Genomic DNA, 16,597 nt, shown 5'->3' on the forward strand with positions numbered 1-16,597 from the left:
TAATTACTATCCAAAAGAATGCGACGAACTCTGCCAAAAATAATGAAAGTAGATCATCGTCCAAAGCCACACCAGCTGAAACATGTGGCAGTTTGTGGGGGCCAGCCAAGCGCGGCCCCGCAGGGCTTGGCAGCGCCAGAGCGGGGCGGGACGCGGCGGCTCTGCTTCCTGAGAGGGCCTGGCTTTTCATGAAATGGGTCTTGGTTCCTCTGAGTGGAAGAAAACGGGGCAAATTTTGAAATTTTCCACACAGAATATTTTTAGAACGAAGGGTCTGAGAGATTGTTGTTTCTATTGACTCTTCATTTTGTATACGGCTATATATTGTGCAGTGTGAAAGTTTATCACATAACAGTGACAACGTTTTTTCAGCCCCCAAAATAACGTGTTCCATTTTGAAATTCTCAGGAGGAGAATTTTCAACATCCTGTCCTTTTTTTATTTTTTTCCTCCTCCCAAAAACGAAACTAAAGATAAGCAGCCATAGTCTCATAAACCCTCCTGACTTCATCTGCTGCATTTTTCCAGTGGCACACTGGTCCATCAAAGGCTTTCTGACCAATTCCACTTACCAGGACCTTGCAGTAAAGATAAACCTTGTGAAATGATGATAAAAGAGGCAGCTCCATTTGCTGGTTTGGAAATTGCTGTTTCCAGCCTCCTGTCACATACTTTGTAGGATTCCTCTCTGTAGCAGTTCTTTCAGCTGGATTATTTTAAAAGTATGAGTATCTTAAATTGGACTGCTTTGCAGGATTGGGCTTGGAAATGCCAGCACTGGCAGTTCAGCTGGCAGGACTTGCAGCATATGGGTGCTATAAACCTCTGAATTCAGCTCAGGTCCAGCCAGAATAGCTTGGTTGTCTGAAGCTGGGCTCATTTTCTGAGCAGTTGCCTATACAGTCTTAAGGAGTTAATGTCTTCCAGGAGGTGATTGCTGGAAGTGGGGTAATAAACAGTCAGAGAAATGAGAGAGTCTCCATTAATTAATTAATAGAACCACACTGCAGATGGGCAGGAGCCAGTAAGTGACAGCACCAGAGTGACTCTTAGTAATACTGCTCAGATATTTGCAGTTACTTTGTTGGTTGCAACCACTTTTTTGTCTAACTAGGATGAAGGGATGCTTACAAAGAGAAGCAGCTTGAAGCCAAAGATTTGGGAATTAAGGGACTCGTATTCATTTTAGAATTAAAATTTAATTTACTTTTTTTAAAATGAAACCAACCAACAAAAAAGCCAGAACAAGCCTGCACTCCACCCTCTTGAAAACATAAAGCTCATCAAAAAGTAGCAAATTCAGAGGTGGACATTTCTGAACAAAGTGGGAAAAAAAATGGGGTATTTATCATTAAAGCCATTACCCCCAGGAGAGTGAGTGTGCAGAGCCACACCAGCTCCTGAAAGGTCACTAAGGAGAAGTAATAGGAACAATTTTGGACAACTTGTTTTAGTAACAAGAGGCCATCATGAACCTTCCTATGTTCATCCCACTTGTCCAATTAGGGTTGCTTCCCTAAGGCCGGGGCAACCTCCTATTAAACACCCTTAACTGGGCCATTCTGATGTGATTGATTTTAAATGGGATATTAAGATTCTTTTAATTCACTTCCCAACTTAAAAGGTAATTCCAAGTCTACCGGGGGAGAATTGCTGTCTTCTCTCAGAGCCTCCATCCCACCCCTCTCCTGGAGGGCTGGAAAAGGGCTTTGTTTCATCCTTCAGCTGTGGTTGTGGATGCTTAATTAAGGGAGACAAGCCCATAATGATAACAGCAGCTGTTCTCTCCCCTGGGCAGAAAGAGACTCTTCAGGGACAGGGTCCTCCTTGGCACAAAGGAAAATATTCTTATGAAAGCAGCACTGAAGAGGCTGGCAGCTCCCCACGGCTTCTGACTTTGAAAGAAACCGCAGGAAAACATCCACGTGGCCTGTAGTTTTGGCAAGTGGAGGGAAGGATGTGCACTAGGGATTAAATGCTGAATAACATTCTCTCAGGAACATGGTCCTCTGGATCCAGCCTCCAGGGTTTATGTTTATAGAGCAACTGACTGCTAACAATTATATTGGAAGTAATCTTAGACTGGGGGATTATCCTGCATCCAGCCAGTCTCCCCATCCCCCAGGACAGGCTGGCATCTGGCATCCCTCACACTTCCCCACATGGGGTGAATGGGGGGGATATTTGGATGAGGTTGTGAGACTGGGCCACCCCCACTGCCTGCCCTGGAAGGTTTTGTGGGAGCATAGTGCTGTCCCTCTGGTAAATAGGGTGTATTAAGACTTCTCAAATTTCTCTTGCTGAGAAGTTTGGTAGAGCCTGTCGAGAAGTAACACTGCCATGAAGCAAAGCACAGCTGGAGTCACAACCCCACATTTCCCACAGCGATCCCTGCAGATACTTTGGGGACACCTCAGAATACTCTTGTCACTGCCCAAAAGAAGCAGGTGGAGCTGTGAGCTGGGCACAGCCGAGGGCTGAGCAGCCCCTGCAGTGAAGGACCTCGAAGGGAGGAGGTGGGTGGGAGGGAGGTGCAAGGATGCCTGTGTGAAGCCATGGTTGCTCATTAGTAAAAGTCTGGCAGGTCCCAGGGCAGCACCCTAAATGTCTGGTCATCTGCTGTAAGAAGCAAACGGTAGATTTGACCCAAAGCCAGAGTTCCCATAAATCTCAGTGAGATTTGGGTCAGGGCAAAGAATGACTATTGTCAAGAGAAAATGCTTTTTTCTGATGGCGTTTGCAATGTAAGGAAGTGGAGAAACACAAGTTTTGTTTTTAATTTCCTTTCCTTCCTGACAGCTCAGCCATTACCAGAGCAGATTAAATCTATTGTGCAGAGGAAAGCACAGCACTTTTCTAAATTGTTGGTACAGATAAATGTTATCAGCACCGGGTTCCCAGCACCTTGCCTGATGTCATGAGATGATTCCCAGGCCTCTCCTTGCTTCAGAAATTTAGGATGGGCTTACCCCGTGCTAGTTGCCTGTGAGTTATCCTGTGCAGTGTGGTCTGTACCTGAGCAGCAACCAAGCAAAGGGAGATCTGAAGAGACACCACAAAATATATGAAAACTGCTCTTGCTAAAAGTGAGAGTCTTGCTTGTGGCTTTTGGGAGGGCAGGAGGTTTCCAGACAGTTCTTGGGGTACTGTTGCTTTTTGGACACTCTCCCTGGTCTCCTTCACAGAGGAACAAACCATTTATTACATTGCTCTTTAATTGTCCTGAGTTTTTCTTGCCAGACTTTTTAAAAAAAAAAATTAAATAAAGGAGAAAAAGAAATTAGAATTGCTTATGTTCCCAGGGAGCCATCAGCTAAGCTGGAAGCACTGGAGCAGGAGTGATTGGGACTGTGGGGCAATGGGAGGTTTTCCTTGGCACAGAAATGCCTGAACAGCAGGAATATGAACTTTCCTCCCATTGTTCAGAATGAGATTCCGTGGCAGGTGCTGTGTTTGGGCTGGAGAACTACACATGTATGTGTGTGTAATAGCTTGATCAGTTGGGAGGAGAGGGAGATTTGGGGAACTGTGGACTATTTGGGGTAACCAGCACCATACCAGACTGAATGAGTCTGTGTATTCTAACCCTGGAATATCCCTCCTCTGGATGATGCTGAGAATAAAGGTGTTGACATCCTAGATGCTGTCAGCACAAGGAAAAAATGGCAAGCACCGTTAGAGGCATTAAAAGGACTGGAAATGCAGCAGTGGCCCTCTGCTGCTGTCAGATGAGATGTGGGAAGGAGCTGTGGGGAATTTTGCAGGGAAAATTCAAACAGTGAGACAGGCGTGTAGGAGGTCCGGTAGGGAGGGAACAGAGCTGAACTTTTCTCCCTGACTCATCATTGCTTAGAAAAGCAGCAAGCTGTCTGTATAACATAAAACCTCAGTTAGAAATGGAACTTGCTGGGTTCTCATTTAAAGTATGTGGGATGGGAAGGAATACCCCCAAGACTGAGGTTAAAGAGAGAGGGAGGCAGTCCTGGCAGCCTTATCTTCAAATGAATGTGTTACGTCTGTGCCAAACTCAGTACACAGCTTAAAGAAATAAATAAATAAAAAGGGAAGGCGGTGTTGCACCAACCTCCAAACTGACAAATGCCAAAATTCGCATTTTACAGGCTCTTGAGGATCATGTGTGGGAATAGCTCAATGTACTCTCAGTCATATGAGACTAGTGTATTTTAGAGTATAAGGAGGATGAGAGGTGCTGACTGTTACAGAATTCAAGTGATGGAGATTAAAGTGTGCAAGAGCCTCAGAAGGGACTCATGTCTTTTGGGCAAACAGAGGTTGCACTCGCAGGTGGCGTGCACTGCTTGTCCAAGCAGAGGAGAGAGATGGGAAGGATTTTGTGCAGATCTTTAATGTATCTATATACTTTTGATCCTCTGTAGGATCAAAAACACCCAGTGTTGAACAGGACATCAGTCAGCAAACTCAGAGGAGAGTTGCAGTCCTGTAGAGAGAGAAAAGTGCCCTGAAAGTACATTTCCATAAAAATCTACAGTTGGCACAATTCCTGGGAAACAACACCAGGAAATGTGCCTGCGTGTAGCTACAGCAGGATCATGGATTTGATGAAACAGGTGTTTGTGTTTAGCAGCTGGGAGGAGATGAGCACAGCTCGAAGGCATGCGACTTCAGCCCTTCAAAAAACTGTACTTGGCGTTGGAGCATGTGGGTTTTTTTCTTCCAAAGTCTCTTTGGTGGCTGCTTCCCAAGGCAATTAGCACGGAGAAAAATTGCTTGAAAGGTGGAAATTGCTGGTTCAAGCCCACAGCTACGGCTGTTGTATTTGCACCGTATGTCGAAGGTGTGGAATCTGCAGCTCGTGGGCTCGTGCATCGGGGTGTGCACAGCCTGCCCTGGATTTGCACGCTATAGTTAGGTATGTGCTCATACCCACTTCTTAAACTGAGTTGGCTTCTTCTGAGGTGATAACAAGCAAATTTCAGGGACAGGAATGTGAGCCAGCAGGGTGGGTGGAGCAAGTGCCTTGTCCTTACATTTAAGAGGTCTCTCAGCATCGGCTTTTTGCGACACACCTGACTAGGCAGGACATGGGTTTGGGCACGTTTTTCTTTCTTTGTTTGCTTTTTGCAGAAAGTGACAGAAAAATGACCTATTAGAGCTTTTTTTCAAGAGTTCTAACCCAGCCTGAGTCTCTAATCTTTTCCAATGCATGTCCAAACTACCTGTAAATCCTTTGGAGAAAGAGACATATCTTTTGTGAGCATTAAGCAATACGTATATCTTCAAGGATGCTTGCTCTGTATAAATAACCCCCCATGAAGATGAGCATTTTGGCAGAGGGTGATGGAGGCAGCTTTGGGTGCAGGGTGAGGTATTAAACCACCACATGGTGTGTGGGGTTTTGTAGGCAGTGTCTGATCAGGATGCTTGCATGTGATTCTGCAGGCTGTTTGTATGTAGAGTGTATGTAAATATTAGAAGACAGGGCATCAGAGTGATTGCAGCTTAAGTAGGAAAACAGTGGTACAACAATGCCACTGCGTTCATAATCCTCCGTGAGTGTTCAGTGCTTTAGTTAAATATGCAGAGACTGATGGAGATTGCCAGTGGATTAGCTCTTGTGTGACTGGTGCCAGGGATTGATTAGCATAAGCAAATTTCTTCTCCAGCTTCCCATCAGTAAGGAGAGGAATGCAGCAAGCAGTCCCTCCACTGCCTGGAAGGGTGCTGGGATGCTGGGGAGGAAAACTGGAGTGGGGAACAGTTTGCTCCCAGTGTTAACTGGTGGGACCAAGGCAATCCCAAGAGTTCTGTGATGAGCACATCCCCACAGTTTACCTTGCAGAGCTCACAAATTGGCTGCTTTAATTTTTGTTGTACTTGCAAATGCAGTTTTTAGGGTTGTGGAGCTTTTATGTTGCGTGATTTGTTTCTGTGCCATCTTTTCAGTGATCCTATTTCAGCAGCTGACTAAAGCAGGGACCTAAAGGCCAATAGAAATAGGGCTCCAGGATGGGTTTCTGGTTGGTTTGGGATTGGTGGTTTGGTTTGGTTTGGTTTTTTGCTTGAGTGTTCTTTATTTCTGTTCTCATCAGAATGAGGGCACAAGCCAGCTAATGGGTGTGGTTTTGAGCAGCCACAAGTGTACCTAGTAATTATGGAAAATACAGGGCTGGACACTGAGCTTGTGCTCCTAATGCAAAAGTCCAGTCCCCTTTTTGTGCCTCTCCACAGACATTCTGTGTGTGCATCAGGATCCCCTGGGACTGTCAATTGCTGGTATAATATTGATCCTTGCAAATATAGCCTTGATGGTGCTGGGGACAGGGATTTCCTGACAAAACAAACTTAAGGCTTGGTAATAATTGAAAATGCTGAGTGGTTGACCAGGCAAAACACCTGCTTATAGGAATCAGATTTCATCTCAAAGTCAGCAGTCATTTCCTTGGAGAAATCCTGAACTCTGACAGAAATCAATATTTAAAGGGACACTGATAGTCTGGGGAGAAACCTCTAAGTAAGGTGCTTTCAAGTCCTAGCAACCTCTTTAGGGAATAACATCTGAATGCTAAATATAGACCAGAACAAAGAACTGTGCTGTGAAGTAGTGAAATAGTCTTTCCCAGCAGGCAGGAGGAAGGACACTGTTATGGGCTCTCTCTGCAGCCCTGGAAGAATGACATTAGAAGCTTATTATATCTGTAGCCTGCATGCATTTTTTTATTGCCTCTTGATAAGTAAATGAAAGCCCCCAACCAGCTTTAGATACAGTCAACTCTTACTAAACACAGGGGTAAATAAGTCATTCTGCAGCATTTCCATACAGTGGTGAGTAGCTTGCATTAAAAACACAAATCTTCATGAAGCAAGAGCTGATTTTACAGGGTGCAGAAAGTGATTTGGTATTTCAACTGAAAGATTTGATCAGAGAAGAGGGGAAGAAGCTGACAGGAGATGTCCAAGGCTGCCTGATTTCAAACTCAGTAATAATTTCTTTCACGGGCTAAAGGCAGGGCAATCAAATAGTGAATCTGCCTGTATGGCTCTCCCATCACAAGTGATCCCTTGGAAATGGGAGAAGTCAGATTCAATCCAACACTTCTGCTTTGTAGGCTTGCTGTTTGCTGGAGCTGTTCCACTGGCCAAAAGCACCCATAGGTCAGTCAGTGAGAAATAGGATGTCTTGGGACAGCACTGTCAGATCTTTCTCCAGGTGTTGTGCTGCACACACAGATGCAAGTGATAAGCTGTTACGGTGGAATCAATGAGAAGAACTCAGAACCAAAGCTCAGTTTGTTCTAATGCATTTTGTGTCCCTGTTTGCTCAAGCAGTGCATAATATTTATGTATCTTGCAGCACTTCACAAGGAGGGACTAGCTTTTGTTAAAAGGTGGAAAAGCAATGAGATGCAGTGAAGGTGATGGCTGAGCAGGCAATTCAGCCTCTCACTACCTGGGGAGTGCCAGGACATCCTTCCTTGTGTTTGCCATCACTTGAGCAACACTAAAGAGATGTCTGAGGGGTCTACTGGTTTTGAGCTCCTAAAGGCAAAACTAATAAATAATATATGTGCCTCTGTACAGATGGGATGAACCCCCCAAACTCTTCCCTCCTCCCCACCCCATCTCATACCAATAACAGGTCTGGAACTGCTTTGATCCCCATCAGAACAAAGACTAAACATTAAAGTGAATTATCCCAAAGTTGCTCCTCATTAATTGACAACTGCAGGCACTTGAAAACATCTGTCCAGGTTGTCTGAACATTCCCTTCGCTTCAGTGGTTGCCCTGAGGGAGCAGAACAAATGGACACACACCAGCACCATCCATTCACCTTTCCTATAGTTGGTCACAGTGGTGTGAGAGAGCAGGAGCCATAAGGGAGCAGGAGGTGGGGATGGTTGTGTAGACAAGGAGTCAGATGGAAAAACAATGTCTTTCTGTGGTAAATGGGGAAAGCTGGGAAGGAGAGACCAAGGGGCTGAGTGGGAATGCAGGCATCCTTGCACTCATATGGGCACAGGGGGGCTCGTGGGCACACTGTCTGCCACAGAGGACGGGCAGTGCTGGAGGACTCCAGCGGGTTGTGCTGTGAGAAGAAACCATCTGGCTAGGAAACAGCCTCCATCTACCCTTACTGTGCGTTTTTGAGGTTACATCAAGTGATAGAAATCAGAGAAAACCCACTGAAACAACGAGCTTTGGCCACTGCATGAGAGTGTGGAAGCTTTTATCCCAAGCCCTTGAGGGCCAGTGCCTGGTGGGCAGGAGGATACACCATCTCCAATCTGTACCAGCATGCCTTTGGTTCCCACAGGCTGTGCTGGGGTGGTGTCTCTTTAAGGGCAGGTTACAGAGCACATGAATTACGATATTCCAGTAATCCCTTCACATTGGCCTGCCCAGTCCTCCACACAGCAGGAAATGTGGGACAAGCAGGGTTTTGAGATTATCTCGTGCTTTGCAAAGCCAGTTCCCTTTGTGCTTTTAGAAAGAGCTTGCTCCTGCAGCAGGCAGGGGGCTGGGGGTGATGATCCCAGTGGGATGCTGTCCTATGTTCGCAGCAGCACCGCCAGGGCCATGGCAGCATGTGTGTGTGCTCTGTCCTCCTCCACATATCCCAGTGCCTGTGTTTTGTGATGACTGCTGAACCACCTAGTTCCTGTCATCCTTGACAGAGATCACGTTTACCTCCCAGACCCCTTCCTCCATGGGGGTGTAGTTAACTGATGCAAGCAGAACACTACCTTTGCACTGGAGTTTCCCACATCTTCCAAACTGGTTGGCTTTTTGCCCACCAAAGCTGACCCTTGGGGTGGTGCAAGGGGGAAGAGGTATTGCTCTGGCTATGTGCTTTGCTGAAGATTTGCTGATCCTTAGGAGCACAGTGAATAATCTCCTACACTCTTTAATTTCGTGCAAATGCCAAGGCAGGAGCAACCAGGGTCGAGAGAACCCAGGAGATACCAGTGACATCTCCATAGCTAAATAAAACAGGATCCTCTGCAACACCAGGGATTTGTCTATGGTTGGGAAATGCTGTGTGATTCACTGCTGATGGTTGCTGCTCTGATAGCCCTGTGTGTGGTCCCGCTGTGGGAGATGCTGCTTTTCCTCCTCCTGTCTCACCTACCCAGCTCACCTTTGCCTGGCACATCTTGGCAGCTCTCCAACATAACTTTCCTTGTGTCCTCAGCCCCTGGTGAGGCTGAGATTTGAAGCAAAATGACTTGATATTCTTTAACTGCTCATGTATTTTTTTCTCAGCCCATGACTGTGCACTGAACCTGCTCTTATTCCTCAGTGAACTGTACCTGAGATGCCTCCTCACTGCACCTTGGTGAGACTGGCAAGCCTTGCTGCATCTCCCCCAATGCCTTATTTCCAACCAGGAGGTTTTCTCCTGGGAGTTACTGTCCCCAGTTAATTCATTACAGGGATTGAGTTGATGCTTCGCCTGTTTCACCCTGCACACAACACAGGTTTGCTCATGTTTCAGGATCCTGTTGCTGCTGGAAAGCAACTGGGATCACCAAGGGACAGCTCTGTATTACTGAAATACTGACATCCTTTATCCCTGTTTTGCACTTTGGTTCTTGAGCACTTTGCATGACTCGCTGAGCACCTCTGTGCCACCATCTCCCCACAGATGTGGTACCTGCTGCTGCTCCTTCCCTTTGCACTGATGGAAAACTGCATTATCAGTCTTGGGCCTTGCTAGTGATAAAATCTCATCACAAAATGTCAGATCTAATACTCTCCTCTGTCCCAATCCTTTCCTCAGCCCCTGGAAAGTGTTAGTTGACAAGACAAAGTAGGATTTGGCAAATTGTTCTATTTGAAAAGATGGGGAAGAAAATATTTATGATTTCTCAGTCCAACCTGGCTTGCTGCCTTTTTTCCCCTGCCTTTTTGGGAGGCAGGGAGATTGACGAAGGGGATAAGATTGATGAAGGGGATAAAACAAGTAGGCTGAAAATTATCAGTTGTTTTGAAATTAAAATGTAATCATGTTTTTAAAGGACCCAAACTGAAAGGAAGTATTTGTGAGTTATGAAACAAAATGTTTCAATTGTCCTAAGGCAGAGTCAGTTTGGTTTTTAATTTGCATTTCTAGAGTATTTCTAAGAATTACCATTATTTGTTAAGAATTAAAGAAAATACTCTAAAAATAAAAATACCACCAAATTGCTGTACCTATACTGATTACTGGTTTTATTGGAGTTTCCCAAGAGGCTGGTAGAGCTGGGATTGGATCTTTGTTCTGTTTACTCCTGGTATTATTGACCTCTGGCTCTATCAAATCTGGCTGATCTAAAAAAGTTAGAGGGAAACATGGGGAAAGATCGAGCAAGTGGTATTAAAGCTGACCCCATCTTTATCCTTAGCAGCAACCTCAAGACTGGGAAGAGAGGTTTTGCAAGACTTCTTTCTCTACTAAGCAGCAGCTTTGTGGTTGCATGACTAGGTGGATGATGTGGAAAGTGTTTTCCCAATAAGGGGGAGTGACTAGCCATTGTGCAGAATTTCTGGAAAGAGGAAGGATGTCTTAAGCTAATTCTAACTTTCTTAATTTCCCCTTGAGTCCTCAATTCCACATAAATGTTCAACCACAGGCACTATCCCAATTGCCTAATAGCCTAATTCTCGTGCCCAATAGCATGCTCTGTTGATCCTTGATCATAGTCCTGCTCTGTACAGACTGTCCATTGTTTTTCCACAATCTACTTGATTTGTGAATTAAAGCGTAAAATACTAATATTTTAACAGTAGGATTTTGTTGGAGTCTCAAAAAAAGGTAACACAAAGGGCATGGGGTGAGACAGTTACTTTCTTGATTTTAGGACAAACTATAGAATAAGAAAAAAACACAATTAACATGAGGGGTTTTTAAGCTAGCCTAGACGTGAATAATAATTTAATAGCTTTTAAAATATCTTAGATAGGTGTTTTGCTGGATCCTCTATCCCACATTGCCCTCTAGTGAGGACATTGCAGAGCAAATCATGCCTTCTTGCAGCCACCAGGATATGAAATGTGGTATTTTAATAACTGAACTTGTTTCTCGAGCCTTGTAACAGCTCGTTTCTGATGTGGTGGTGTTGTGATACAACAGTGTGAGGAGGGGCAGAATTCATCTGTCACCTGCACTGTCACCTGTACGTGCACTGGCCACAGCTTTATCTATATAATAAAGCACATTTGCTTTATCTGAGCTATCTGCCTCTGCAAGTATCTCCCTGCTGCTGCTGGATCACCAGCCACAGGTCTCTGCTCTCTTCTGCTTTGGGAAAAGGGGAAAATATTCCCTGGGGACGGTTTGGTGAAGGATGATCTTTTTTCCTGTTGTCTTACTCTTTGCTCCATGAACATACTCCAGTTCTGTGGTTTTGCCTGTGGTTTGGAGATCATCATGGGACAAAATTCCATCCCTCTTTAATCCAACACTGGGGCATCCAAAAGTGATGTGTAGAGGATTAGAATTGGCCTTGTCCTTCTGCCTGCGTACCTGTATGACAAGACACATTGCTGCCACAAGACAATTTTGGTGTGTTCCCAGTTTTATAGAGCTGTTAAACACAGAAAGTCATCAACCAGTAGTAGGTTTTTAAAACTAAACTAAACAAAACAAACAAAAAAAAAATCAGGGAAACAAATATCTGCTGCCTCTGGAGTGCAGGTCATGCAAGGTCTCACCTAAACCTGCCCTGTGGGGCCCAGAGCTGGCCACTCCTGGAGTGTGGGTGCCCCAGATCAGCTGTCTGATGGCCACACAGTCCTTTTACTCACACACAGGTCCTATCAGGGCAGTGGCACAGCAGCTCAGCAGCCCCCTTGGTTCCTTGGTGCATGTGGGAACCCATTGCAGCCCAGGGTGCTTTGAAGGGCCATCCCTGTGGATGTGAACCCTCAGACAGCTCTGGGTGCTGGATACCAGGATCTGGGCTGAGGATCTGGGTCTGGGAAAGAGGAGGTGCTCAGGTGTGCCTGAACTTTCCTTTCCTTTATACATTCTAGGGTGGAGAAATAAGAGCAAAGCAATGTCGGGAGTCCTGAAGTCCAAGGGCTCTTCATCCAAAACATGGGCTCTGTTTGTCACTGCCCCAACCGATGTGTCCTTATGTGCTTGACCATAAATATGTAGAAATTCATAACTAATCTTCAGCTATCAAAGATTAACCTGCTCTTTGATTGCTGGCTTGTTCATCACAGTAGTAGCCATGGCCATCTCTGCTAGATACTGTCTGTTTAAGCTCTTTGAATAAAAACTTAAAAGTTTTAGAACAGTTCTAAAACCTGTGATTTCCTGCTTGTAGACAGGGAAAGGGCACAACCTGATTGTGCATGTGGCAAATACGTGCGTGATGACAGTGTCCTGTTGTCATTGCCATCCTCCCAGGGGCTCTGGGACCCCCAGGAACACCATCATGTGGGGGGAGCCGGGATGAACAGCACTGTCACCCAGCCTGCTCAACGTGGCACTTGTGGGCTGAATGACAAACACTAATGCCATCTAGTGACCAAAACAAAGGTGACAATTTTTTTTTTTGTTATTTTGGTTTAGATATTTTATAAAATGCCATTGGAAATCTTGTAGCCCCAAGTGAGGCTGCCCTTGGGGGCTGGAAAGGAGGCCAATGATGCTGGGTGTGCTGGGAAAAAAAAAATCCCTTTTTATCTTCTGTCTCCAGCTCTTCCCTCATTTCACATTCCACGAAGTGCTTCTGCATGTAACCAGGGACTGGGATCTCCCACATAAGGCTTTATAGATACCCAAGGGAACAAGCACAGGCTTCCTAACTAACTCTGATGCTCAAGGAGCACAAATTCCCTAATTTACTGCTGGATTATGGGGCACAAACCCAACACCCCAGGACAAGGTGACTGCAGATGGCTGGTTCACTAGTGACATGGACATCATGGGCAGAGACTCTAGGGACTAATTTAAGCTGGCAGCACGGCTGCCACACAGTGCCATTGCTGCAGCTTTGAGCTTGGCTGAAATAGGGCAGGGGATGGCAGCTCTTGCTGCTGCACTGACAGTGACTCCTTACTGTGGCTCATACAACCTGTCACTTTTTTTCCTTCCAGCACCTTTGTTTCCCCCTCTTGCTGCTGTAGGTGATGAGAGCCATGAAGGCATTAACACGCTGGGTTTCTGTGTGAGCAGCTGGCTGGAGGCACTGCTGCTTTGTACCTAGTTACTAATCCAGCCAGGTCCCAGTGCCAACGGGAGGAATTAATTTGCACCCTGCATTTTAAAAATGAAGGTGCAGTTGTTTCTGACCATACCAGCTTATTCTGCTTGACTGAGCTGTCACCAGCAGATGTGGTTTGCCTTGTGTAGGGCTAGTGGTCTCCTGGGAATATTTTGCAGTTCTGGTAATTTCTCCAGCTCCTGAGAAATGCACAGAGAGAGAACTTGGGAATTAAAAGTTTCCAGATAAGGAAACTGAGGGCTGAGATAGCTGAGATGAAGTGCATTATGGATGCACTGAGATGCCAGGCAGCACCCCCGGAGAGATTTGGAGGGAGATGTGGGATGTACCCCGAAGGAGAGTGACAAAAGCACCCAGATGCAGATGAGCTCCTTCATGGGCCGTTTCTGAAGTGCAGTGACACCAAGACTGATGCCAGCACAGGCTGCCCCCCTCGCCAGGCACAGGGATCCATCAGCACTGTCTTGCCCCAGAGGGAACAAGCAGGCTCGTGCTCTGCGCTGACCAGACCTTGTCTCTGCTTCCTTTAGAAAGCTATTTACAAGGGTCCTTGGGGATTTTCTGTTGTTTTTCCTAGATGTTATTATCCCAAATGTGAAGGTATCAAATATGTTCTTATTGTCTAATTTACAAATGTTTTGTGTTATTTTTGCTACTTCTGTTTCTGGATTATCTTTGTGTCCCCCTGCCTTTCTGCCCTGGATAATTGAGAGCTGGCAGTGTGCCTGTAACATTCCTGTTTCAAGGCCAAAATGGGAGTGAGAATAAATGCTTCTAAATACTGTATTGAAGCAAATAACTAATTTACTCATAATAGCTCTTCTTTTGGCATTACAGTGGTAATTTCATGCAGGTTTTGCAGGGGGAGTGAGCAGTTGTAAGAGGCTGGAAGAGCCGTGTGCCTTGGGGAATATTTGCCATGTGGGTATCATGGGGAGAAGGGATTCATGGATTTGGAAAAGTGCTCCTACTTCTGTAAAGGGACTTTATCTAGCCAGCTGTGACAATGCTCATTTCATAGATTTGCTGGCCCTAAAGTCTGAAATTTCTGCCTACCAGGAGTTTAGCTGGAGGTGGCAAAGGCAAAGATTTCCCCATGGAAGGCAGGTCTGCTTTATCTCATGCTTTTGGGTAAGACAGACACCTTTTAGAGTAGCCAGCTGACCAAAACACAGCATTATGTCCACACTGTCTCCTTAGCTCAATAGAAATCCATAAGCGTTATCACACCTCCATCTGTTCTTTTTCCTGAAGAGATATGGAAAAGCAGAAGACATTTAAGGTGCTCTTTTGCCTGAAGCACGCAATACAGAGACATAGCCCTATCTATTTGGCATCCTGCATCTTGCAGGAGACAAGCAGAACCACTTGCAATGAATAACCAGTGCCTAGTACTAATTTTTTCTTTTCTCTCTCCTTGTAGGGATCCTGTTTACAATGCTGGTATTTGGACCAGCCTGTGGATTTATATTGGGCTCCTTCTGTACCAAAATCTATGTGGATGCTGTCTTCATTGACACAAGTAAGGAGAAATGGGTTTGATTTCAAATTGAATACACTAAAGTTGTGCCAGGAGGATGTTGATGCTCACAAGCAGGAAACTGCCTGTTGTTCCATCTTGAGTGCCTCCTGCATGTATGGGCGTCACTTTTAGAGGGGTTTTATGACTGGGATTCAAAAGTTTTCAGCTCTGTTCTGATAAACAGGTTTGTAGTCATTAAAAATTGTTCTCTTCCTTTGGTTTTTCTGCGGTGAGATGAGGTTCACCCAGCTCTTAGAGAACACCTTGAAATATCACTATGGCAGGGCAGACAGCTACCCATGCACATAGTCATGCCAGGGGAGCTGTGTCCAGAGCACAGGATGAAATCTGGAGAGCTGCCACCCCAGAACCTGTGGGAACCATCCAGGTTCTGGTGGAGCTACACCAGTAAGACCCATGCCCAGCACCTTCTGCCAATGACCCTGCTTCAGTCCCACAGTATTATTCCTTCTTCCTAAAGCTGTGCTAATTATTGCTCACCTTGACTGCACTTGGGTTAAATCATATTGTTTGTAAATTGACTTTTTGTTCATTAAGACAAAAATCTGCAAATTCTTTTACTCGTACCTGCACTATGTGTTCTTTGCCATGAGAGGGCACTATATAACAGGCAGTTCTCCACTGCTCCCTCAGCCCTCTGGCTGCAAACCCGATGCTTTTCTTTTCCCTCAGTTATTCAGATGCTTTTTCACAGCTCTGTCGAATCCTCCAGACCCTTCTGCATGTGTATTGTCCCCTTTGAGGGTGCATTTCAGCTCTGTGATATTGCAAATACATGATCACAGAACTCAGAACAGAATTGTGCAAATCTGAGAAAGAGCTTTTCTTTTCTGCCTTTTCTTGGTCTCACATAGACATGGCAGCTGAAGAAATCGAAATAATATCAAATGAAAAAGAAGTATCTTCTTTTGATGGCTGAGACTTTTGGCTTCAGTTTGATTCAAACACCGCTGGCCCCTTTTCATTCCTTGGCTTTAACAAAGCCTCTTTTGGTTCTGTAGGCAGAGAAGCTTGTTTGAACCCTGTTAGATATTTGACCATTAAGTATAATTTACACTAAAATATGAATGTACAGAAGAAAATATTTCCTCTCCCAGGAGGTGAAGTTGTGGAACTCCTCACCATGAAGTGTTAAAAATTTACAAATGGATTCAAAAACAATGGGACAAGTTTATAGAAGAAAAAATGAACATGATAAAATCTAGCTTATAAAACCCCCGAGCAACAAATCACAAGAATAATATCAAGTATATGCTGACTTTATTCTTGTGGACTTTCTGGGCAGCTGCAGCTGGTTACCATCAGAGCAAGATGCTGGCCTAGCTAAAAAGTTAATTTGATGTCTTCTCATCATTTTTAATACGAGACATTGCTCCGTATTTACACCTCAAAAAGCACCAGAAAAATATGGAGCCACAGAGGAGAGTAGTGGAGTGTTTATCACTGAGAACACAGAGGGGCTGTGGCTCAGCCACCTACAGGGTGGTTGTAGTGCTTTCCAGCTGCAGGTCCAGCTGGCATTGGCCATGGTCCATTGCTGCCATGCGAAGGCTGGGGCACACATGGCCTCTGTCTATTTTTGTATGGGAGCTTCCATGTTGCAGCTGGATCTGCTTTGCAGCTCAAGGTGGCACGAGGTTGAGCCTCATCCTGCTCCCTGTTTTGGGCAGGTGTGGGATGCCAGGGTATGCTGATGTACTGGCCTCCATACAGGAGCTATTTTAGGAAGGGAATATGAAGAACACCTTGATTTACCTGGCTCTTCGCAGTGCTGTGTTCCCAAGATCATGAAAAAAATGCACTTCAGGCAGGAGAAAATAATAGCAGAAGAATCCAGTCCCTCCACAGCACTATTTT

The 16,597-nt window shown here is 45.2% G+C and overlaps 1 protein-coding gene across 2 annotated transcripts in view; it reads left to right on the forward strand.

Annotated features, from left to right (window-relative positions):
• SLCO3A1 (solute carrier organic anion transporter family member 3A1) overlaps nucleotides 1-16,597 on the forward strand; it is a 139,989-nt gene that overhangs the window by 90,257 nt on the left and 33,135 nt on the right. For both annotated transcript variants that reach the window (XM_051796692.1, XM_051796691.1), the window contains exon 3: nucleotides 14,621-14,719. In XM_051796692.1, coding sequence (XP_051652652.1) covers nucleotides 14,621-14,719 — 99 coding nt within the window. The remainder of the gene's footprint in view (nucleotides 1-14,620; nucleotides 14,720-16,597) is intronic.

The sequence above is a fragment of the Manacus candei genome, unplaced genomic scaffold (assembly GCF_025592945.1).
Source record: "Manacus candei isolate 608988 ecotype Guabito, Panama unplaced genomic scaffold, ASM2559294v1 h1tg000046l, whole genome shotgun sequence".
NCBI lineage: Eukaryota > Metazoa > Chordata > Aves > Passeriformes > Pipridae > Manacus > Manacus candei.